Consider the following 23264-nt stretch of genomic DNA (forward strand, 5'->3'; position numbering starts at 1 on the left):
TTTTTTACTTCAGTTTTCCTCTACTTCTCCCTCTCTTCTTGTTCTCCTTTCTCCCTCGTCTCCCCTCCCCTCTTACTGATGTCAGGTAAATTCTAGCAAACATGTTGTGTTCGGCTCCCACCTGCCTGCACCACTAAGTTCATCTGTCAACCCACTGAGATGCTCCGCAACATGTTAAACAAGCCTTTAGCATTCAGCTGCCGGCATCTGAGACACACTGGCTGCTGAGCGTGTTGCCAAAGCCTTGAATTCATTTCCTGTGTGTGTGTGTGTGTGTGTGTGTGTGTGTGTGTGTAGTACAAAGGGGGAACTGTCATGCAAATCATATTGATCAAGATGAAGGGCAGGTGGAGACCTATGTTGGATTATAAAGCTGCCATGGGCAAGAATTTAGTCTAACAATCCACCTGTCCTCCCATAAAATGTGTCTGTAACAGAAAGGAACAGCCCATCTTTAAAACATTTAGTCACCGCAGATCCCCTCTGTTTGTACAAAATACATTCTAACATCTATTCTAACGTCTAGTCTAATGTTTTGCAATGTCTACTAAGAGAAGCTATATGCTTTTCGGTCAGCACTATCAAAATTGATCAAAAGTTTTCTTCTTCTACAAATTGTATCACAAGTCTACATGTTTATGTACACAAGAATGTATGCTGTGCGTTGGCTTGCATACAGGGGGCTCAGTTACATTGCATCTTTATCTTCAATTAATTGTAGAAAGAGGTTAAACTTTACTTGCCATCTGAGATGAAAACATGTCATCAAGTTGCCCTATGCCTTCTTATAAGTCGGTTGCACACAGCTCAGACATACAGCCAAGGGACATACAATATTATGTTTTAATTCTATCTTGCCAGATTATAGGATTGTTGCTACACATGACTGTAGTGATGCACAATAAATGTAAAATTAAATCATCCATCTTTGCTCAATACATCTAAGTCTTATAGAGCCCCTTCAGGGTCACGACGAGAACTTTTTTTTAGAAATACCTCTGCGTTTCCTCACAATACTTTTGCATTCCTTCACAATACTTTTTTCCTTGCGGTTTTCATGAGCCGCCTCATTATGTATCAGAAACACAACCTCTTCGGCCTCTCCCCTGGTCTTCTGCTGCTCCTTTCAGGTGCACTCATCCTCCTGCACCGCTCTTCACTCAGCCTGTCTGCTATACCTAGGGTTAAGCAGGTAAGAGCACACAGGCTGGGTGGTGGGGCAGCGGGAGGACAGTTCACCGGCTTCGCAACGGCTCACAACATCTGCTGCTCCCCGGCTGGCTGTTTTTTACAAACCAAACACGAGAAAACCACAAGCACAACATAGTAACACCACACAAGAACCTACAGTTAGGAAATAGCACGCTTGTCTCTTTTATGGTATGATTGAACAGTAAAATTCATTATGGCCCGCAACTCCCTGCCTCCTTCTGGTTGAACAGCGGGACTACCCAGGCACCCAGGAGGGTGAACACAGGAGGAGAGCCTCGATCAGGTGTGAACAAACACAACATATTTATATTTCCTAGAGCCTTCCCAGAGCCTAGTTATAGATATACTTGCACATCATGGGGAGGGCAAAACTCTACATGTAATGTATACAGCAGATGGCTATAAATATGTCCTTTCATTTGTTAGCTTTCTGTGTTCAGCAACCTTCTAAATTCAACTGTCTGGACATTAAAGTTCTGTATTGACACTTCATTAATCCAACCACCTGGATTAATCTGCTGCCAGGCTGAGCATCCTGCAACATGTTAAACAGCCTGTTAGCATTCAGCTGCTAGCTGCTGGTACACATGCACACACACAAACACACACACACACACACACAGTGGCTGCAGAAAAGATGTAGCTACAGGCATAAAGAAAAGAAGGTCTAAACAAAGGCTTAAAGACAGATACAAGTATGAAGCAGCTAATATCTGCTGTCTGGAATCATGCAGGGCTACTTGTATTTAAACAGAAAAGATAACTGGAAATAAAGCTCACGTGACAATAAATTGCAAAGTCAGAGGATAGAGCCCTGATCCACCAATGTACCTGTGTATGTTTGAGAGGTAATCTGACTTCCCGAGTGCTTACAGGCATGGTCATGGTCATGACCTTGCCTAGCATGGGTCTCTGTAGACCACCTAGATGAGGACATTAACTGTGTCTGACTTTGCTCTGGACTCCTAATAGATCCTCTCTACTTCTACAAAAGAGAGCAAATCACAAAATCCCTCCGGTGGGAAGCATTCCTCTGCTGACAGGGAGGCAGGTTAGCAAAGACAATAATGGGAGGAGGGTGAGGAAAGAGCAGAAGGAGATTGCAGGAATGGTACATTAGAAAACACAGTGGAGGAGGGGAGGTATGTTTGTAGGGGAGAGAAGGGAGGACAGTTGGTGCTGTGCCCATTCAGTCTGAGGTTTTTATTATCTAACCTCCCACCAGGGAGAATATCCAGCCTAAAATAGTTTAACAATGTTCAAAACACCCATGATCCTCGTATTTCTGGGTGCATTGTATTGTCTGGTGTGGTATTTTTCTCATTCCTGTGGATGACTGATAAATTATGGATAAGACATTTCCAACACAGCTGCAGTAATTAATTCAGACACAGTCCTTAAAACGTCAACAAACCAGAATACTAAGTTTCAATCTTTGTAGTTCTTTTTTAAACAAGTTGTGCCCTCTGACAGGCTCTAAGATCAGGATTTTATCAGTGCTGGTCCTGCTCATCAGTGTATACCCCCCCATGATTAATTATCGCTGACTTGCTGCTTCTGGTAGAAATAATGAAAATATATATATTTTTTGCAGATATAAACTACAATCATACAGTAAATAGAGATTATAAATAAGGAACATACCAGGAAGCTAAGCTATGGATAACTTCAGGAGCTCCGAATTTGACAACTTTATAGACGTGGAGATTAAGGTTATAGGTGAAATAATGCTCCCTGTATAAGAACAGCACAGGTCTAATAACATTAACAATGGCTATGTTGTATTCAAGAAAGCCATGACAGTGTGACAGTGAGCCAGCATGAACAATACCAGGGCCCTGAATCTGAATCAGCAACATGGAATTCAGCCAACATTCATTTTGTTATTTACACCTGTGCTGCTGTCACATGTCACAGTGTCCTCTGCAAAAAGGACCCTTCAGGGACAACATGCAAACTCCTCGAAAGGCCCTGCCACAGCTGGGAATTAAACCCAAGACCTTCTTGCTGTGCGGCAACAGTACTAACCAATGAACCTTTACACTTAAACTCAATGACTAGGTGTGCCATCCCTTTCCAACAGCAGCAAGGGATCCAGACTCTGCCTGCCACATTTTTACATCTGGTGGTAATGTTTGTGGAATCTTTTACTCTGTCCCTCAAGGTCAAGGGTGTTGGAGATTTGTGATTCTAGCAGTAACAACATCTGTCTAGCTTTAATTTCTGATGTGATGTGATGACTTGGTTATCAGTTTGGTACAACCCTCAAGTTGCCTTTTGTAAAAGGCTCAGCAAGATACCTACATCAGTCTGGATGCTGTGGCTGGGTATACCTCTCTGAAAGATGCAAATGGTTTGGTGCTGTTTACATTCACATAAACAGTGAATGGTTTCCTTGATCTTTTGCAGCCATGAACTGACTTCTGGGGTCCGTTTCACAAAGCAGGTTTAGTGAAAACTCTGAGTCTGTTAACCCTGAAATGAGGGAAACTCTGAGTTTTCCGTTTCACAAAGGGAGGTAACTCAAACCAGAGAAAGAGGGGTAACTCTAGCCTGTTTCACAGAGAGAGGTAACTTAAGCTCTCGGTCAGTTACCATGGTAACATACTCTATGAACCTAACCTGGTCGGGACCAGTTTTTCTCAACAAACCTCGAGTTTCTCTCTGTCTCCGCCTCTTTCAGCCACACAGCATTTGATTTCCTCATTCATTCAGTCAGCAGGCGAGTTTTGGCGTAATATAGTTCTGCCGTCTGTTTTTTGAGAAAATCATTGCAAAAATCAGTCAGTAGGCGACATTAGAAGTTATATTAGGTGGCGACTATTTTCACTACCACGGCATGTCCTTTTGATAATGATCCCGTGGATGAAGGTGCAGCATTACTGCGCAGAGAACTAAATATTCGTCGGGAGATGATTATCAGACCGCGCATAGATGTTCTTGCATTTCCAGACAATTATCTTTTTGAGCGGTACCGTTTCACGTCACGCCATTTAATACACAACCTAATCCGTCCTTACATTTCCAACATTACCAACCGAAGTCATGCTCTCACATCCCAGCAGATATTGTGTGTTGCGCTGCGCTTTTTTGCAAATGGGAGTTTTTTATACAACGTCGGAGATGCAGAGCACTTTACAAAAGTAAAAAAAAGTCATGAAAGGGAAATAAATATTTTTATGAATAGGCTTAAAATATATAGATAGTTCTAGGCATATTACATTTTATTAAAGCACTTGTGTCTTGGGGGCTGAGCTCAGAGGATGAGCTCAGCCACTGGCCTTCCTAAACTCTGGCTCAGGCCCAGCTCCTCTGCCTCTGTTAGAGGTGCGGTGCTGGGCCACCACCCGTTTTACGGGCATCTGCTTTCTTTCTGTTGGCTGAGTAGAAGTCTGTGTTAGTTTAAATAGGCTTAATTCTTTAACAGAACATGATATAGATGAGAAGACAATTATGTGTGTGAAAACAGCATTATGTTGGGGATAAAACAACCTACAGTCAAACAGCCACTTAATATTTACTTTACAATGTAAAACATGATCAAAATGAGGTACCCCGTGAGATCATGCCGAGGTCTTACCTGTTTGAACAATGTTTTTATGTTTCATCTTAAGCTGCTTACACTTCCTTCTAAAAACGTGCTCAAACTCACCGTATGAGCGCATTAATAAAAAAAACTTAGCCCTCCTCTTCTCCGTTGCCATGGTGACTCGTCGAATCGGGGCTCCATTGATGCTGTCTTTTTAGACTTGTGGCGCACGCGCTTAAAGGATAAGTACCGTTTTTTACAACCTGGACCTTATTTCTGGCAAAAGATATGGTCATTTACTCACCCAGATAACTTTGGTGTCATTCGGCGTCGTTCGGACGAAATTAGATCCAGTGTAGCGGCGATATATCCATATAATGGGAGTAACGGGGCATCGACACACAGCCTCTATATAACACATTATCTGCCACGAAACTAGTTCATTTCATCAATATTTTGTTATGAAATGCTAGCGCTATTAGCCTCTGAGTCCGGGCTCGTCTATTGTCAACATCCGGGGTCTGTAGGTTGAGCTACTACCTCTGACCTGGAAGATGTCGTCTCTGAGCTGCGCGCGCACCCGCGACAGCGCGCCTTGTTTACCTGTAGCTGCTGCTGCTAGTTTGACCCCGGATGTTGATAACGGACGAGCCCGGACTCAGAGGCTAATAGCGCTAGCATATCATAACAAAATATTGATGAAATTAACTAGTTTCGTGGCAGATAATGCGTTATATAGAGGCTGTGTGTCGCTGCCCCGTCACTCCCATTATATGGATATATCGCCGCTACACTGGATCTAATTTCGTCCGAACGACGCCGAATGACACCAAAGTTATCTGGGTGAGTAAATGACCATATCTTTTGCCAGAAATAAGGTCCAGGTTGTAAAAAACGGTACTTATCCTTTAACTCCAGGTGAAACTACTCCGAGTTGATCAAACTAACTCAAATCAGCTGTTCTGGAACCGAAAACTCAGAGTTTTCTATCTCAGAGTAGATCAACTCAGAGTTCAAGGTTAGACTCAGAGTTTGTTGAACCTGCTTTGTGAAACGGACCCCTGGTCAATGACTTTAACTCCTTCCCAGCTGATTCTTTGACAGATTTGGGTTTGGTAGTCACCTTGTAGTGCTCCCACCAATGACAACATGTGTTGTATTTTCACACTTCAGTTTTCCTCTCAGTATTTAGGGTTTACAAGCACATATCTTACCCAAATCCCACCAGGTCCCTACGGGTACTGACCGGCTGAGCCCAGGTCAGACAAGCATTTGGACATAATGTCCGGGTTTAGGTCGGGTTTGGTCACATCAATTGACATATGATATATACATACAATACATACGTGTATGTTTGCCTCAGTTACTACTTTCTTAGACTTGGTTGAGTTCTGACAGAAAAATGCGGCCTGAGCTGCACACTAATTCTTATCATCCAATAATGGAACCTTGAAAGCCTGTGGGTAAATGCCCAAAAATGCAAAGACATAGATCTTACATGGTTGGTGCCCAAGACCAACCATTCACCAGACTTCCACTTCCCTTGTTCTAATTGTGACCCAGGTGTCATCCACATATTGAATTGAATTTATTGAATTGAATTGAATTGAATTTATTGAGGGATAGCCCCTTGAGATACAGCATCTCATTTTCGAGGGGGTCCCAAGTACACATAAAACATACATACAAACATACATTCAACAAAACAATAATACAAAACAGACAGTACAGAAAACAAAAGAAACAAAAGACAATACAAAACCAAACAAACAAACAAACAAAACAAAAAGAAAAATAGTTAGGTAAAACATGTGCTTACACTCAGCTCACCCCTCCCACTCACGAACAACCCCTGTCCTCAAATGGTATACAGAGAAAAGAGAATACATTAAACTAAATATTATACATAAATTAAATTAAATTACGCTCAAATTAAAAACATGAACAGGTTATTCTGACATGAGAGAATAAAGAAGACCTAAAACAATGAAAGGAGGTAATGGATCTCAAATGGGGAGGAAGATTATTCCAGTCATATGGAGCTTTGTATTGGAAGGACCTGCCACCAAGAGAATTCTGGGAACAAAAAAGAAGGGGTATTGCATATGCCTAAGTGAATAAGAGGAACTAAGTGGGACAAGAAGCTGACTTAAATAGGAGGGACAGTGAGAGTGAATACAATTAAAGATGAACAAAACCCAATGAAATTGTCTTCTATTGTTAAGATGTAACCAATTAAGTGATTCGTACATGAAACAGTGATGGGTTTTAAAAGGACACCTCAAAATAAATCTGCATAAAGAATTATAAACAATATTGAGAGGTTTGAGATAGCTGTCAAATGTGTTCTGGTAAACAATATCAGCATAATCAATAAAAGGCTAAATGAGTTGAGTGATTATTCTTTTCCTGACATCAAAAGTAAAACAGTTAATAGAACGATACAATTGACAAAGACATCCAAAGGTTTCCTTAACAACAGAGTCAATGTGAAGCTTGAAGGAGAGTTCAGGGTCAAGCCAGAGTCCAAGATATTTGAATGCGCTGACAGTCTCAAGAGGTGAACCATCATGAAAATGAATTTGCAAACTGTGGGGATGAGAATGATTGTGACGTGTATGAAATAACATGCTGCAAGACTTCTTCATATTAAGCACAAGTTTGTTGTTAAAAAAACATTTTTGGACCAAATTAAAATCAGACTGTAAAGAATTCTGGATGTGAGATAAATCAGTGTGAGATAAATAAATAACAGCATCATCAGCATAAAGATGAACAGAACATTGAAAACATATACTAGGTAAATCATTAATAAAGATGGAAAAAAGAAGTGGATCTAAGGTAGAAGCTTGCGGAACACCATTTTCAACAATTAAGTAATCGGACTTAAAAGCCTGAAAAGCAACAAATTGACGTCTATTGTGAAGATATGAATTAAACCAGAGAAGAGCACGTTGTGAAAAACCAATAGAGTAGAGCTTGTCGAGGAGGAGGTAATGGTCAACCATATCAAAAGCTTTGGAGAGATCAATAAATATTGCACCGGTGAGTTGGCCTTTATCAAAGGAGGAGAACACATCGTTCGTAAATTTTAGGAGAGCTGTTGTTGTGGAATGCTTAGGTCTAAAGCCTGATTGAAATGGAGAAAGAATATTAAATCAATTTAAGTAATGTGATAACTGAATAAAGATGAGTTTCTCAAAATTTTCTGCAACAGAACAGATGATAGAAATTGGACGATAGTTGTTCATATCGGCTGGATCACCAGCTTTGAAAAGTGGAGTAACTCTGGCGCATTTCCAAATCGAAAGAATTGAGCAGGTGGATAATGAGAGATCGAATAGTTCAACAAGTGGGTACATTAACACATCAGCAGCTATTATAAGAAATTTGGCATCTAAACCATCGGGACCAGCACTAGAGCATTGTTTAAGCTCATGTATGGTGTGGAGGACATCAATAGGAAGGATTTTGGTAAAGGAAAAAAGGCTATTTATAAAGACAGGGTTATGGGAATAAGCTGTGTTATGAAAATTATTGAGGTGGGAACCACAGATGGATGAGAAATGTTGATTAAAAGCCTGAGAAGTGAGTGGCGGATCAGAGATAATTTGATTTATTAAAATGAATCAGGTTGATGGAACTTTTATTAGTTTTATTGAGAATAAGATTCAGCTGATTCCAAAACTGTTTAGGATTATGAAAATTGTGAGAAAGGTTGTCTCTATAGTAGTTGGATTTGGCATTCCTTGTTTTGGTTATGCACAAATTCCTCAAACCTCTGTAGAATTCCCAGTCACCAGGATCTTTGGAAGAGCGGTATTTAGACCAAGCTTCATCCCTTTGTTTGAATAGGCTAATGAGTTCAGAGCTAATCCAGGGTAAATGTCTGCCTTTGACTCTGATTGTTCTCGTGGGGGCATGTTTATCAATGACATTAGATAGTTCAGAATGAAAGAAATTCCAGGCGTCTTCCACGAAAGGGATTAGCTGAATCCTGCTCCAATTAATAGCAGTTAAGTCACAAACAAAACACTCATTATCAATATTCTTGCATTGTCTAAATGTATTATATATTTAGGCAGAGAGCTAGGAACTTTGATTATCCAAACACAGAATATTACAGAATGGTCACTTAAACAGTCAGACATAACACCAGATTTGATTATCCGTTCTGGGTTAGTCACAAGTATCCAATCTAAAAGAGAAGAAGAGCGACTACCAACTCTGGTAGGTTCTTTAATCAGCTGAGTTAAATTCACACTGCTAAATAAATTACGATCATTGGAGGAGGACCGATCAAGCCAATTACTGTTGAAGTCGCCTAGGATTACCATTTCATTGTATTTATTAAGAGAATTGATAGTGGACAAAATACCCATTGTAGAGTCCCTAGGAGCAGATGGGGGCCTATAAATTTTGCCGATGATTAATGCTTGTTGTCATGAAGAATAATGTTAATAAAAATACATTCAAAATGAGTTGGGTCAGCAGTAGGAGTAACACGCTCAGAGACAAGATTTGCAGCAACATATGTGGCCACCCCATCTCCTCTAGAAGCCCTATCAGCTCTGAACAGAACAAAATCGTCAATTTCAATATCATCATTACTAATATTACTATGTAGCCAAGTTTCTGAGATTGTGATGATATTAGGTTTGTACAGAGTAACCCAGGCAAGTAGGGAATCAATTTATTTTGGAAACAAGGCTTCTAATATTAAGATGAATGATTTTTAAACCCTTAACAGATTCAATTATGCCAGAGGAAACAATGAAACCAACAGGTCGGTAAAACAAAACAGAACAAAAAGAACAAGATTAAGTTGAGGGGAAGAGTGAGGGGAGTGGAAGAGCAGCAAGGAACATATGAACATACACCACGAACACATAGAGTGTACACGCAAAACACAGTACCTAAACATACAAACATAACAAGGTAATGAAACACAAGACAAACACACACAAAGACAATGAACAATGAGGTCAAACAGCTGACCGGGACCAAGAAGGCCCATAGGTTTTGGATAGTGAGCCAAAACCATATGTAACTGTGTCTGCTTCATTGAAAAGTTTTATAAATGTAGCTTGGAGAACTCAAAGTTTAGGAAATAAAAGCCAGGGCCAGGAGACAAAGTGGGCTGCAGCCAGTCATTAACTATGATTGCCATATAACATGACTCTTCAAAGAAGTTAGTGCAGCACAGTAACCATTTTAATAGGAGTAACGAAAGACAACCTTCAGAGTGATAACAGGAAACGACTTTGCGACACTTCTATCACTCCAAGGCGGCTGATAAACAAAAAGCGAACAGTTTAACGGTGGAAAAGCACACATGATTATATTATTATGATGGGGGGGAGAAAAAAAGAAAAAAAAAGCTGATTCCGGTTCACACTCCGGTGCAGTAGGTGGCGGTAATGCACCTCAGCGCCGGTGCCGCCCGCCACAAATGCCAAAGAAGAAGAAGACGAGTCTGCTGAATGTAAACAACACAAAACCAGCCGCAATAGAGAACAAAACATATACAACAGCACGGAGACGCAGTATCAATGAAGAAAAAAGTCATTACAGTAAACCAAGAGAGTCAGCATAAAGTTGTGGCAGGATTACTGCACCAGCTCCGTGGCAAAGAGAAGCGGACCAAAACAAAAAAAGTTTACTGTTAAGGTAAAGAGTTCATGGAGGAGTTCATGGAGGGTGTAACGTTAGACATCTCTGCAGCAGTCTAAGGTTTAGCAGTCACCAAATTGGTTAGCTAACATCTTCTATGTTAAATATTCACGGGAGAAAAATGACAGACCTCCATTGTCTCTTTGGTCTGGGAACTCACACTGACCATTTATTCTGCGCATGCTCACAGTAACATCTCAGTGCACGCAGGCACACACATTTTAATGACATCACTGAATAGGCTACTTCACATGGCTTTGCTATTTATATTATCAAATACACTTAACAGAGGGGTTCATCGAAGGCAGAAAAGCAGACTCAGCTGCTTTGTGATCGCTAAATTTTTGTTCAGTACCGTCAACCCACAAACACAAAGTGCAGGGGTATCGGAGGGAGTACTCGAGTTTAAGCTCGCGGAGCCTGCGCTTTACCTGATCGAATGAACGGTGCCTCCTTGTCAGGTCAGCGCTGTAGTCAGGACAGATGAAGATACGACTCCCATTGAATGACAGCTCCTTCTTTTCACGGACAAGACGAAGAATCTTTAGCTTGTACTGAAAGTGCAGCAGCTTGATCAGAATGGGCCTTGGGCTGGATCTGTCATCCTGACGGAAAGTAGGGGTCGGTGGGCCCTCTCAATGGCCGGTGGAGTGGGGAAATGCTCCTGTCCCAGAAGTTGAGGGATCAAGCGGGCCATGAACCGGAGCATAGAATCGCCTTCGGAGGATTCTGGAACTCTGATGAAGCGGAGATTGGCGGACCTACTCCTATTCTCCAGGTCATCAACTCACGAGGTAGGAATTATCAGTTTCCAGTTGTTTGATACGGGTGGTGATTTCACTTAGGTCATCCTCGTTCGCTCCAACACAGTGTTCAAGGTGAGCAACGTGATCACCAAGAGTGGATAAAGAGTTTAGGATACCGTTCAATTTGGAGACAATAGGATCCACTTTGGAGTCGAAGTATGCAATCATTTCAGATTAAGACTGCAGGATGGAGTCAGATAAGATTTTCAACTGGTCAATGAACGGATCCATTGTGTGGAAACTTTGATGAGAAAGTTTGCAGGAGAATAATTAATGACCAGTCCAAACAGCAACCAGATTAGTCCAGTGACAATAGATTAGGTGGATTGTTTAGAAATGATGAGAGTAGGAAGCCATGTAGCGCCACAATTTCAGAAAGAAAAGGCAAGCAGACAGCAGCTCAACAAACAGCTTGCTCACTCAGCGGCCATCTTATCCATGAACCATCTGAAGCAATGGCTAGGAGCAGTTCCTGTGAAGGTGATCACGGCTCTGCTCTCATCTTCTTCCATGTAGAGGGTGGCCAACATTGGGGACACCAAAGTCCCATGGCACTGCCAATAACTAGACTTACTTTTGGGCTGTCTTATTGTGAAACTGTCTTTTTATATAGGAAACACACAAATGAACACACACACATGTATATACAGGCCTCACCAGTAGTGTGGCTTGTCTAGTGGACCTAAGGCTATTCCTCTATCCAGACTATGGCTTATGTCCAATTGCAGGAAAATAATTTGAGGATATAAGACTCACATATCAATGTTATCATCAAAGGTACTGTTATGCTCAAATCTTTACAGAGACCTGGCTACATCACAGCATCTCAGATCAGACTATTGCTGTTGCACCTGACACATATCTGCACTCTACTGAGTGCACTCTTCTTGTTGCTGCCTCTTACATTCCAACAGATGCAAATTAAAAAAAAATATGTAGGAACTGTATCAGTTCATCTGGAGTCACACGGGGAAAAAAACTGGATAGTATTTTTACAGTAGCTGGTGATTGTAATCAACAGACCTCAAAATTATTTTACAAACAATAGTCCATCAATAGTCCATCAAGGTTGGTTTCATTTTTGGCGATTTTTTTGGGCGATTTCTGTCATTTTATTTTGCTTAATCAATGGTCTGCCTCCACAGAATTCAACACAGTACATATAGTTCATAAATTTGTGTATCATTCGTTCATTCATTTTTCAAAATAAAACCAATAATAAAAAAAACAAAAAACGACTCCTATTCTCAGTATTTGTTTCCATACCAAAATGAAAAAAACAGATAAGGACTCCTTTTTTCAATTTCCAATTTTGTGCTCACATGAAAAATGGAAAAATTGGCCCTAATCTGCCCCTGATTGACTATTACCTGCTGTCGGTCGTGGGTTTGATTGGTTAGCATGACCTTCAGGATTGGAGCCAATCAGAGGCTGGGGAAGACACAGAGCAGACAGCAAAATAAACCAATGTAGCTAGTATCATGGCCGGACTGGAGGATCATTGTGACATTATCGGACAGCTTTTTGAGGATGGCAAAACGCATGCCGAGATTTCCACTGCGCTGCAGCAGTTAGGTGTTCAGAGATGCTGGGAAATGTCAGTGAGAAGATTCTGTACTCAACACCAACTCAGGCGAAAAAGACTTGTGTAAGATGCAGAACTGGAAACGGTCCTTGTCATGGCCAAGAAGGCTGGCGGTGTTTAGTTGTCTTGTGTCTATGGTTTCCTGTTTTATTTTGAAATTCTACTCCCCCATTTCAGGTAACCTGCCCTACCCCTTGTGTTTTTCCCGCCAGTATGATTGTCTTCTCTGCCCTGATTGTTTCCACCTGTTCCCCATTACCCTGTGTATACATATTCTGCGTCTCCCTTTGTCTGTTGCCAGTTTGTCTTGTCTCGTGTGCCAGTGAACCAGCTCCATGCCGTCATCGCTTCAAGATTTGTCAGCGTTTGTTCCATGCCCGTCTTGTCAGGTTTTGTACTTTTATTTGATACTTTGTAAAGCCCTTGGTATTGTTAGTAGGTTTTCCCTCATGTGAGTTGTTTTCTGTTTATTAGCTGTCGTAGTGATCTTTTTCCTCCTTGTGAGTGATTTTCTGTTCCACTTTAATAATAAAAGATTTGTTTATTTTCTACTTTGCCTCCTGAGTCGTGCATTTGGGTCCTTGTTCAGTTGTGACAGTCCTATCATCAATAGATGAGGTAAGTGTTCACATTTTTAACATTGACAAACATATATGATTTTCATATTCATTATTTTATGGAAATAGTTTTATTTTGTTATTTTATTATTTAGTTTTGGTTTTATTTGATAAACGAATGAACGAATGATACACGGATTTTCATAATTTCATAATTTCATAATTACTATGTAGAGCACAATTCAAAGTGTGCGCGTATTGGAACTGGCAGCTTCACACATAATTTCCGACGAGTCTTTCACAGAGTGGCGGAGCTGAATGTAATCTCCCACCTGTTTGCTCATTGAGAGGCTGTGGGCGAATGCGTCCTTCTGCAGCCTCGCCCCCTGCGCCCACAAAGCATGCTAAACTTTTTTGCTGCATTCATGTGGTGTCGGAAGATCCGAGTTGCCAGGTTGTTTTTCTGACATGAGGTGGCGTTGATGTGAATTATCCCATTCTGAAAGTAATTTTTAACATATCGCCCAACCCTAGTGTCTAGCTCTAACCAAGGCACAGAAATACCGTGGACCATGTAAACATGAACATATCTAGCAGCTACAAAGCCCTTCCACGTCCCCATTTTGATCTATCAGAACACATTTCCCTGCTTCTGCAACCTTGTACTAGTACCCCCAGAGATAAAAATGTGTCATCAATGTGGAAAGAGGAAGCTACACCAGCCCTACAAGACTGTTTTAAGTGCACAGACTAGCACAAGTTCAGAGATGTTGCTACCCAGGAGAACCACATCAATCTTGAGGAATATACATCTTCAGTGACATCATACATCAGCAGGTGTGTTGATGATGTAGTGAACACAAAGACAGTTAGATGATTCCCAAACCAGAAGGCAAAAGCAAGACTGAAAGCTGGTATTCAGGAGGGAAAGCAGTGATTGGATGGGGACCTCAACACCAACAGTAATAAAAAATGTGGCAAGCAATCCAAAACATCATAGGCTACAAAAGCAGGAATGCCTACATCATACATTACATTGCCAGATGAGCTGAACACATTTTATCTCACTTTGACCTCCTCAACAAAATGTCCAGCTGTAAAGTCTACTCCACCTCCAGAGGTTTGGCTACTGTCAGTGCCCTCAGTGGATGTAAGAAAAAATCCTGCCGAGAGCATTTGAGTAAAGCTGTTGGGCCGGGTTGTTAACTAAAAACATGTGCCAATAGTCAGTGTTATTACCGACACAGAAACAAAAGTCTGTGGTGTTTAGTCTAAATGACTCCAACCTTGTGGCACAACCCCATTTTGATGAAGCGTTTTGAGAAACTGGTTCTCCAACACATGTAAGCCAACATCCAAGCCAGCCCGGACACTCACCAGTTTGCATTCAGAGCCGACAGATCCTCCACTCAGTCCTCATACACCTTGAAAGTAAGAATGCTGTTTGTTTTCAATACAATCTCCCCCATGAATCTGATTGGAAAACTTAACACTCTTGGCTTGAGAACCACAAGGGCTGTGTGCTCAGCGCCTTCCTGTCACACTGTAAACCCATGACTGCACTCCCAGACATCGAGAGAACTCTATTGTGAAGTATGTGGACAACACCTTCATCATCAACAGGAGGCAAAGACACACACCCCTGTCTACATCAGTGAAGCTTAGGTGGATCAGGTGAATTGTTTTAGGTTTAGGAATTAGCATCACAAAGAAACTTTCATGGACATATCACATCTCAACCATGGTAAAGAAAGCTTAAAGTGACAGTATTTTAAAATCCCAATCCACGTTCTTGTTAACTTTTACAAAGGAGCAATAGAAAGTATTCTGACCGGAAACATCACAAAGTGGCATGGTTCATGCATGGCCCAGGACATGAAGAGTGTGCAGTGGGTCTTGAAAAGCGCACAGAACATCATTGGTACCCATCTACCGCTGTTAGTTATATCAGTGAGGTGAGATGTCTACAAAGAGCCCAAAGGATACGAAAACGCACCAAGCCCCAGCTACAGTATGTTCACCCTGCTGCTGTCTAGCAAGGAATACAGAAACATCTACTACTGTACCACCAGACTATGGAGCAGCTCCTGTCCTCATCCTGTGAGACTCAATTAATCTTCTGCACGTCATTACAAAACAGCTTGGTTTTATGACTTATTTATTTATCTATTTGTATTATTTCTGTTTTGTGAGTAGCATAACGCGAAGTCCTACAACTAGCATTTTGTTATGCAAGCCTCTTTTCTGTCTCCAGTTAATTCCATTCACAATGAATATTCTTTGAAAAGCACTCTCACTTGAGATACTTTAATATTCTCTGTACACTGTCAGCCTTTTCTCTTGTGTCTTTAATGGACACAGTATCATGTCGAGAAAGCTTTTTCTTTGGGAGAGACGTACAGACTGGGGGAAAGGGAAAGAGAAATACAGGGACAAAGAGCTGTACCAGGGAAGAAAATAGCTTTTTTCATACTGAGCCTTTTCTGAAGTTCTCTGTTGACATGTCAACAGCAGTAGCCATTTGATTTACAATTTGCATTTAGTTGAGTGATGCAGTATTGGAAATCATTTTTGCATTTAAAAAAAAAATAGTTTGAATAAAATTCAAAGGCTATTATGATAAGAGTAGGAAAAGATGCAAATTTAATTTTGAATTAAAAGACGTTCAAAGCAATGCCCCGTTGTGTTGAAAACTTCAGTCCTGTTAGACTGTCTGGCATATAATTAAATTTGAGATAAATGAACGTGGCAGAGTATAAGGTATTACACATGTAAAACCATTATCCTGAGCAGTAAAACAAAACAAAACAAACAAGAATAACATCTGAGCTATATATTACAATAACAACTCCTGCAAAACTTAAATTGTGCTCAATGCTCCCACTGCCGACTGGAGGCTGTGTTGCTTTAATACTGTAAATTCCTACAGTATATAAGAGCAGTGGACCAGGGACATTGTTGTTCATTCTCATTGACCCCAACGTCACTAGGGAGTTGTAGTTGAAACAGAATTTATGAAGACATAAGACTCTCAAATGTAACTGCATTACCACCTCATTGCTGACAAAATGTACAGAAATAAAACTTGTGCCTAATGCTTTAGTTTTTAAAGAAAAGTAATATTTTCCTTCAATGCTAAATCAGGCTTCATATAAGTAAACAAATACTAGCAAAGGTTCCTGAAAATGATTGAACATACAAAGTAAGCAACCTGCAGTGCACCTGCTCTTTCAACAAAAGTAGTGGAGCAGATGGAGGCTGTCGTTTGAAGGGCCTCCCCCACCTGTGACACTCATCCCCTAAAAGATTGGGCTCCACTGCTGAAAGCATCTCACAGAAAACTCACCACCTGCATCATTAAACACTATCTGGGAAGCTTCTTCTTTACAGTTTCCATACACATTTAATGGATTCAGACAACAAAGTAAAAACCTCAGTGCTTTCCTTGGCTTTCGGCATCATTAGCTTGTTTATAGCACTGCTTGTGCCAGGTGATCCCTAGCTACCTTTCTGATTGAACTTTCCCTGGGTGACAGTTAAAATATCTTTTAATTGAACACAGAGGCAGTTTTTTTTTTTACCTGTTTTGGGGTCAACAGAGAAATAGGGCTGCCCATCCAGGATGCTGTAAACTATCTTGGCACTGTTTCCGTAGGTTGGGTCATCTGCATCTGAGGCTGTCACCTGGAAAACTGATGTTCCTGCACAGAGAGGGGAACAAACAGGAAGCGATCAGATAGTGATCAGCCACAGCATTGACAACCATAAAAACACATAAAGACTTTAGGTGTCAAAGAATTTTAAGTGGGTTTACATCTTTAATTTTTTAATGAATTTAACTCATGGGTAATCAAGTTATTTCTAGTTAGTATAGTTTATAGCTTTATTTAGTTTTATTAAAAAAAATTAGGAGGCAGGGTCTCATGTGGCCATTTTGATCCATGGACCATGCTAAATCTGACATCGCCACCTTTGTTACCGAGACTTAGAGACTTGTTACCAAAACTTCAGCAAAACAACATATTGGGGCACCAAGTCCAAGCCTCCTTAAGGTTTCCTAAAAGACATTAATTTAAAATTATTAAAAAAACATAGAATAACCCCCCGGATTAGCTAATGGAGCTAATAGTATAGTGAGAAAGCAGTGCAGTGCAGTCATTTAAGTGTAAGTACATGCTAAAAGCACAGAGATTATTTTGTTCGATCTAAATCTGAAACTAAGTGCAATGGTATGTTATCAAACATTATGAAGAGCACACAGATGAGAAGCTAAGCATTTCAGAACATTTCTGTTACACTTATTAGTTGAGAGGGTTTCCTTTCCTGTTATCAGTGGTTAATGCCTCGGTACCGACGCTTCACTGATGCCTGCGGACCTTGGAGCAAGCGAGTAATACTACGATTACAAGTGTTACAAACAACAACAACAAAAAAAGATATAGGCTACAGTAATCAAAATGTATTCATATCATCTGACAATTAGCTCTCAAAAAAACCTAAATTGTTATTGCTCGCATTATCCCCATTCCCCTGGTAATACATGGGTCTGACTAACTGGAAAACAATTAGTCACATCCTTGAAACTATTTAACGAAACCTAGTTTACTACTCCAGCAAATTGGCTGACCCTTAGTAACGACCTAGCAACAGAGGGGATCTCTAGTCTATGCTGAGTCAGCCTTGAGCTGTAATGAATGCCTTCTAGAGATTGTGGGATTTCCCAAATTGAATAAATACCGTACATATAAACATAAAACTGCCTAACTATGTCAGTGTTGTTAAAACTAAGATATCTGCAAAAAAAATATTTTTTAATGGACAGATTTAGCTATTACATCCAAAAACTTCACATGTATAGTAGCGCCGTGTACCCTGCTCACGGCACATTTCCAACAAGTCGAGAGCACTGTAAGTCCAAATCTCAAAATAATTGAAAAACATAGATGTTCTACACATTTTTATCTAATTAAATATCTGCCTTTTATTCATTTGTAGCCTTTCAAAAATAACATTTTCACTGTTTGCTCTCCATCTTGCTGAAGGCACGCACCTGTATTAACAGAGCGGTCTAACAGCAAACTAAAAGCACCGTAAATTATATTCATTAAATAAAGTTTTAATGCAAAAAAAAAAAAAAAAGACTGCTCCACGACAGACAGGGAAGACCTGCAGCGGGTCCGCAAAACAGCTCAGTGGAATGTTGGCTCTCCACTCCCCAAACCTGAGTCACATCACTATTGTGAGAATAAGACCCTGATAGAAAATTATAGAAAACATTCCTTGCAGAAAAAGTATTCTGTAAAGCCCTGAGCTTAAAGAATAAGTTCAACCAAAAATAAAACATCAGTCATTATATACTCATCCCCTTGATGATGGAAACTTGTGAAGGTGAAGTTTCGTAGTCCACAAAAAATTCCAGAGCTTTGGAGTAAAACAGCATTGCAGCATTCTCCTAAACAACTGAAGTAGATGGAGACTTGTTTTCAAATATAAAATAAATAAATAAAAACAATGGCTCCATACAGCTCATCCAAAGTAAGTAAATTCTCCAAAAGCCCAAAGATCCCAAATTGATGTGTAAAAATGACATGCGGTCAGGCTCTTTCACACAGAGACAGGGTGAGCACTATTTTAGCTTAGCAGCTACACTGAAGATTCCAGCTTTAAAAGGGCTGTAAATAATGTCTTTTTAAATCAATTTGGGATCTCTGGGCTTGGATTATGCCAGAGTCGTATTGTGTTTTTTTACATTTTAAAACAACCCTTACCCTAACCCTTCAGTTCAGTTTGTTTTGAAGAATGCCACAACGCTGTTTTGCTGTTAAGCTCCAGAAATGTTTTGTGGACTACAAAACTTCACCTGATTTTCCATCAACATGAGGGGAGGAGATTATGACTGAATTTTAATTTTTGGGTGACCTTACATGGATGTACCTGGATCTAATCAGTGAAAATCATATTACCACTTTTCATGGCATGCCCAAAATATCATACTTAGGTCATTTGAAGAGCAATCTTCATGACATCTAAACTCCATCTGCTGATGAAGATCATTACCCTGCACTTATAAATCCCTGGAAAAAGTTGGTAAATTTATCTTGAGTTGAAATTCTTTTGTTCAACACATTTCCTTCCTGCGCACATAACCTAAATCTGTATTTTCATTTCTCGACATAAAATTATGGCTTCCATTAAATTCCACTTTAATTTTTAACTGTGTCTCCGGCCCTAGTATTAAATCCTAGCAAAAGTCCTCCGAACACATTAAATCATAGCAAGCCCAGACACTAAAAATAATGTTGCTGTCTCTGCTGATGCACTAGCCTCTGATTAGAATCTGAAATGAAACCTAAGCCACAATCTGTTCTCTTTAGCAGAATGAAAATATCTTGTTTCTATTTAAATGTGACACTCCAAACTTCCCCCTGTATGCCTTCTCTGAGCTGCAGTAAAACACAGTGTGTGCTGTCAGCAGTGCTCTTGTAAAGAGCCACAGCCCATTAGCCTGACCATGTAGCAGCAGACAGGAGAAGCCAAAGCTTTTATCAATCTCATTTATCATGGTGAACCTGCAGTGCATTTGTTCTTCAAGCAAAGACAGTGTAAACTGTTCAGCTCATGTCAAATTAAGCTTACTTGACTCTTTGAAAACCATAAATATTTACATAACACATGGGCTTTTTTTTAGAAATAAACTATGAACAATTGTGTTATTGTTGTGGAGGACCTAATGGGACATATTAATGAGACAGTTAACTGGGAGATACACTACATTCATGGATAGTGCATACACTTCTTACCGTTCACATATGATGAGTTAAAAGTCGGTCTACATGCTAACTCTAAACAGTATATAAAAGTAAGAAGTTATGTCTGCAGTTAATGCCTAGCCACAAAAGCATGTTATTTTCCCTTGTTTGCCTCCAGATTTGCTTATTTTATACGATAGATATTTATGGTATTAAATGCCAAGATGAAACATATTTGGACTCTTACTTAAATAAAGGTACAGTTATCATGGTAAATAAAAATACTTCATAACAATTGGAAGTCCTATGTTCCAAGCAGGATTCATTTTACATAAAAGTATGTGAAATACTAAAGAAAATGTGTTATTACTTGTAATATTATTTGGTTTTCTTCCTGATGCAGGAACATGTAACCACTATTTTACTGTTGTATCGGTCATTTTAGCTACTTTATATTTTGTTGGGTAGTTTAACCTACAACAGTGGATTAGATTTATTGGCTTTTATTGGCTTTTAAAAAGGTGCAATATGTAAGAACTGGCTACGTGGTGAATTCATACGCTAAACAGATAGGGGGCAGCATATCACCAGAGTAACCAGTAACTACTGTCAACTGTAGCTGCCATTAGCTAGTTAGCTCAATTAGCTGTGCAGTTAGCACTCCTATTAGCTAATTCTGCCCAGACTGGGAGCTCAGAGGACCGGGGAAGTCTTAGTGTTGTATACGATTCGACTGTCATCTCTTGAGATACAAAGTGATTTGGGGCTAGTTGGTTAGCATGCTAACTTCAGTAGATATCTCTGCAGCACTATACATAGATGTCTTCTAGTCTAGTCTAGTCCTCTAATTATTTTCTTAATATTTCAGACCAGCTTGTCATCACGCTCTGCTGAATCCTGATAATGACCCATTCATTTGAATCAGGTGTGTTGGGGCAGGGAACACTCTAAAACAGGAGCTAAAGCTGGAGCTATCCCCAGAAATGTCTCTGTTCTTACTGTACCTTAAAAACAGGCAGCGAAGTGAAATACTACTTTTTGTGGGGAAAAAAAGATGAGGTAGCAGAGCCTACCGGCTAAAGTCTCGATCAGGTTGTATTTATTTTGGCCAAGGGGTGGCTGCTCGCTACAGCAGCATCATATCACTCTCATTCATTCTTCTACTTACTAGGCTACTTGCTTGCGCTATTTCATGAAAAGAAAAAAATATGGGAAAACTCCAGATGCCAGAAATGCATCCGTAATATCACTAGAAATATATTTCAAGTCAGATAGATTAGAGAGGAAGGAGAGGATGAAGATTCTATAGGAAGAAGAAGATATTTTTCTTCTAAACAACGTCTCTTGAGATAAAATACAAAACTGAGGAAGGCCTGGGAATCTGTTAGCCAAATTATTTATCGAAATAGTGTACTCTTTATTGTGATGTATTAGAGAGGAAGGAGAGAAGAGTGAGAAGAAAAAATGAAGACTAAAAAGAATGGCTGTTCAGATTGGACAGGTTTGTCTGATCTGTGGTGTTTCTGTAATATAGTCGTTTTCTGTCACAGTGTGCCTGTTAGTGGTGAAATGTACATTTGTAACTAAATGTATTCCAGTATTGGACTTAAGTAAAAAATTTAGCTACTTCTACTTTACCCAAGTACTTCCATTTTGTGCAACTTAAGTTACTTCACTACATCTCAGAGATTTGTTTTAACTTGTACTCCACTACATTTGTCTGAAAGCTTTAGTTAAAGGTATAGTTGGTAATGTTGGAGAGCTAGCAAGATTTGAAAGTGGCACCTCGTCTAAGCTCCACCCCCTTCTCCCCCTCCCGTCAGTGCTCCGTCCAAAGCCCCGCCCCCACAAACTTGAACGCGCATCAGACAGTCCGTCAGCAGGGCAGAGGAGAGCCGTTAGCATTGGGCTAATACAAGCTACAAAAGTAGCTACGTTGGCTAACGTTACATATTTCATGAAAATAACAAATCCCTCCGAGGCAAAACAACTAATTACCTGTCCAACAGAAAGACAGCAACCTCTGCATCACTTCTGGAAGTGCTACCTTTGGCTGCATTTCCTCTGCCATTGTTGTCTCTTGCGCTAACTCTTCTTCTTCTGTTGTTTTATGGCTGTTGGCAAACAACTGTTAGGTGTGCATTACCGCCACCTTCTGACCTGGAGTGGATCTCCTGCTAACTCCATATGCAGTGTGCTGAATATATCCGGCAACGGTGACACGTGATGAGTGCGCGCAGGGAGGAGGGGGGGACAGAGGGGGGTGCAGGCAGGACGAGACATGAAGGCATCTGATTGGTTCTTTCAACTCGGACCGAGAGGGAGGGATTGGTCAGAGTTTTTACAGGCCTGCAGCTGCCACAGAGGTCTGATTTATTTCGTTCCTTTTTCTGAACACATTGGCTGTATTCGAAACCGCATACTATACTGCCAGTACGTACTGATTTGACCAAAATGTAGTATGTAGTATGCAGTATACAAACAAAAGCAAAATATACAGTATGCAAAAAGTTCCTGGATGTCGTACTGATTCGGAAAATATTTCCAGTATGCATCCGACCAGTCTTCTCTGCCTACTGTTTCCCACAATGCAATGCGCTGGAGCCGGGATCATGACGTCCTCGTCACGTACTCCGGAGCAGTACAGCCTTTATGTTTGTTCACGCAACATAAGTACAGTGCATAGGCTACTTGACTATTGTGACGAAAGCTATAGGTACAATAGAAATCCAGGCTGTTGTGCTTATGAAATGAAAAAAAGTACTCTGTTAATTAAAACTTTTTTTTTAATTAATATTTGGTGGTTTCTGTGCATACAGAGCTCCCGAGACAGCGATATACTGTATACTGTCCACTACAAACATGAAGCTTCCCTGTAGTGTTTAATCTTCAAAGAGCAGTGGTTAAGATAGCTGGCCTGCTGTCTCCCCCGGGACGACGACGCATGTTGGCCGGCGGAACGACTCTGGAGACGGGGCTGCTGCCTCTGAGACGAGCTGCTCCTTCCGGAGCTTCACTTCTCCGAAAACATCGAGGCAAATTACTAAACAGCCGTCATTTGAGTAAACTAACCGCACATTGGGGATCTAAACGGTTACTTTCTCGCATGAAAACATATTAAAACTTAATAAAGTGACATATTAACAGAGCTAC

The 23264-nt window shown here is 40.4% G+C and overlaps 2 protein-coding genes across 2 annotated transcripts in view; both read right to left on the reverse strand.

The window, feature by feature from the left end:
* Window positions 1–23264, reverse strand: part of LOC311267010 (class I histocompatibility antigen, F10 alpha chain-like) — a 501763-nt gene that overhangs the window by 123559 nt on the left and 354940 nt on the right. The window lies entirely within an intron of this gene.
* Window positions 1–23264, reverse strand: part of LOC311266492 (cadherin-18-like) — a 211747-nt gene that overhangs the window by 97963 nt on the left and 90520 nt on the right. The window contains exon 4 of the mRNA XM_084368883.1: window positions 16944–17063. Within this exon, the coding sequence (XP_084225009.1) occupies window positions 16944–17063 (120 nt within the window). The remainder of the gene's footprint in view (window positions 1–16943; window positions 17064–23264) is intronic.

The sequence above is a fragment of the Pagrus pagrus genome (assembly GCF_965226575.1).
Source record: "Pagrus pagrus genome assembly, chromosome: 12".
Taxonomy (NCBI): Eukaryota; Metazoa; Chordata; class Actinopteri; order Spariformes; family Sparidae; genus Pagrus; species Pagrus pagrus.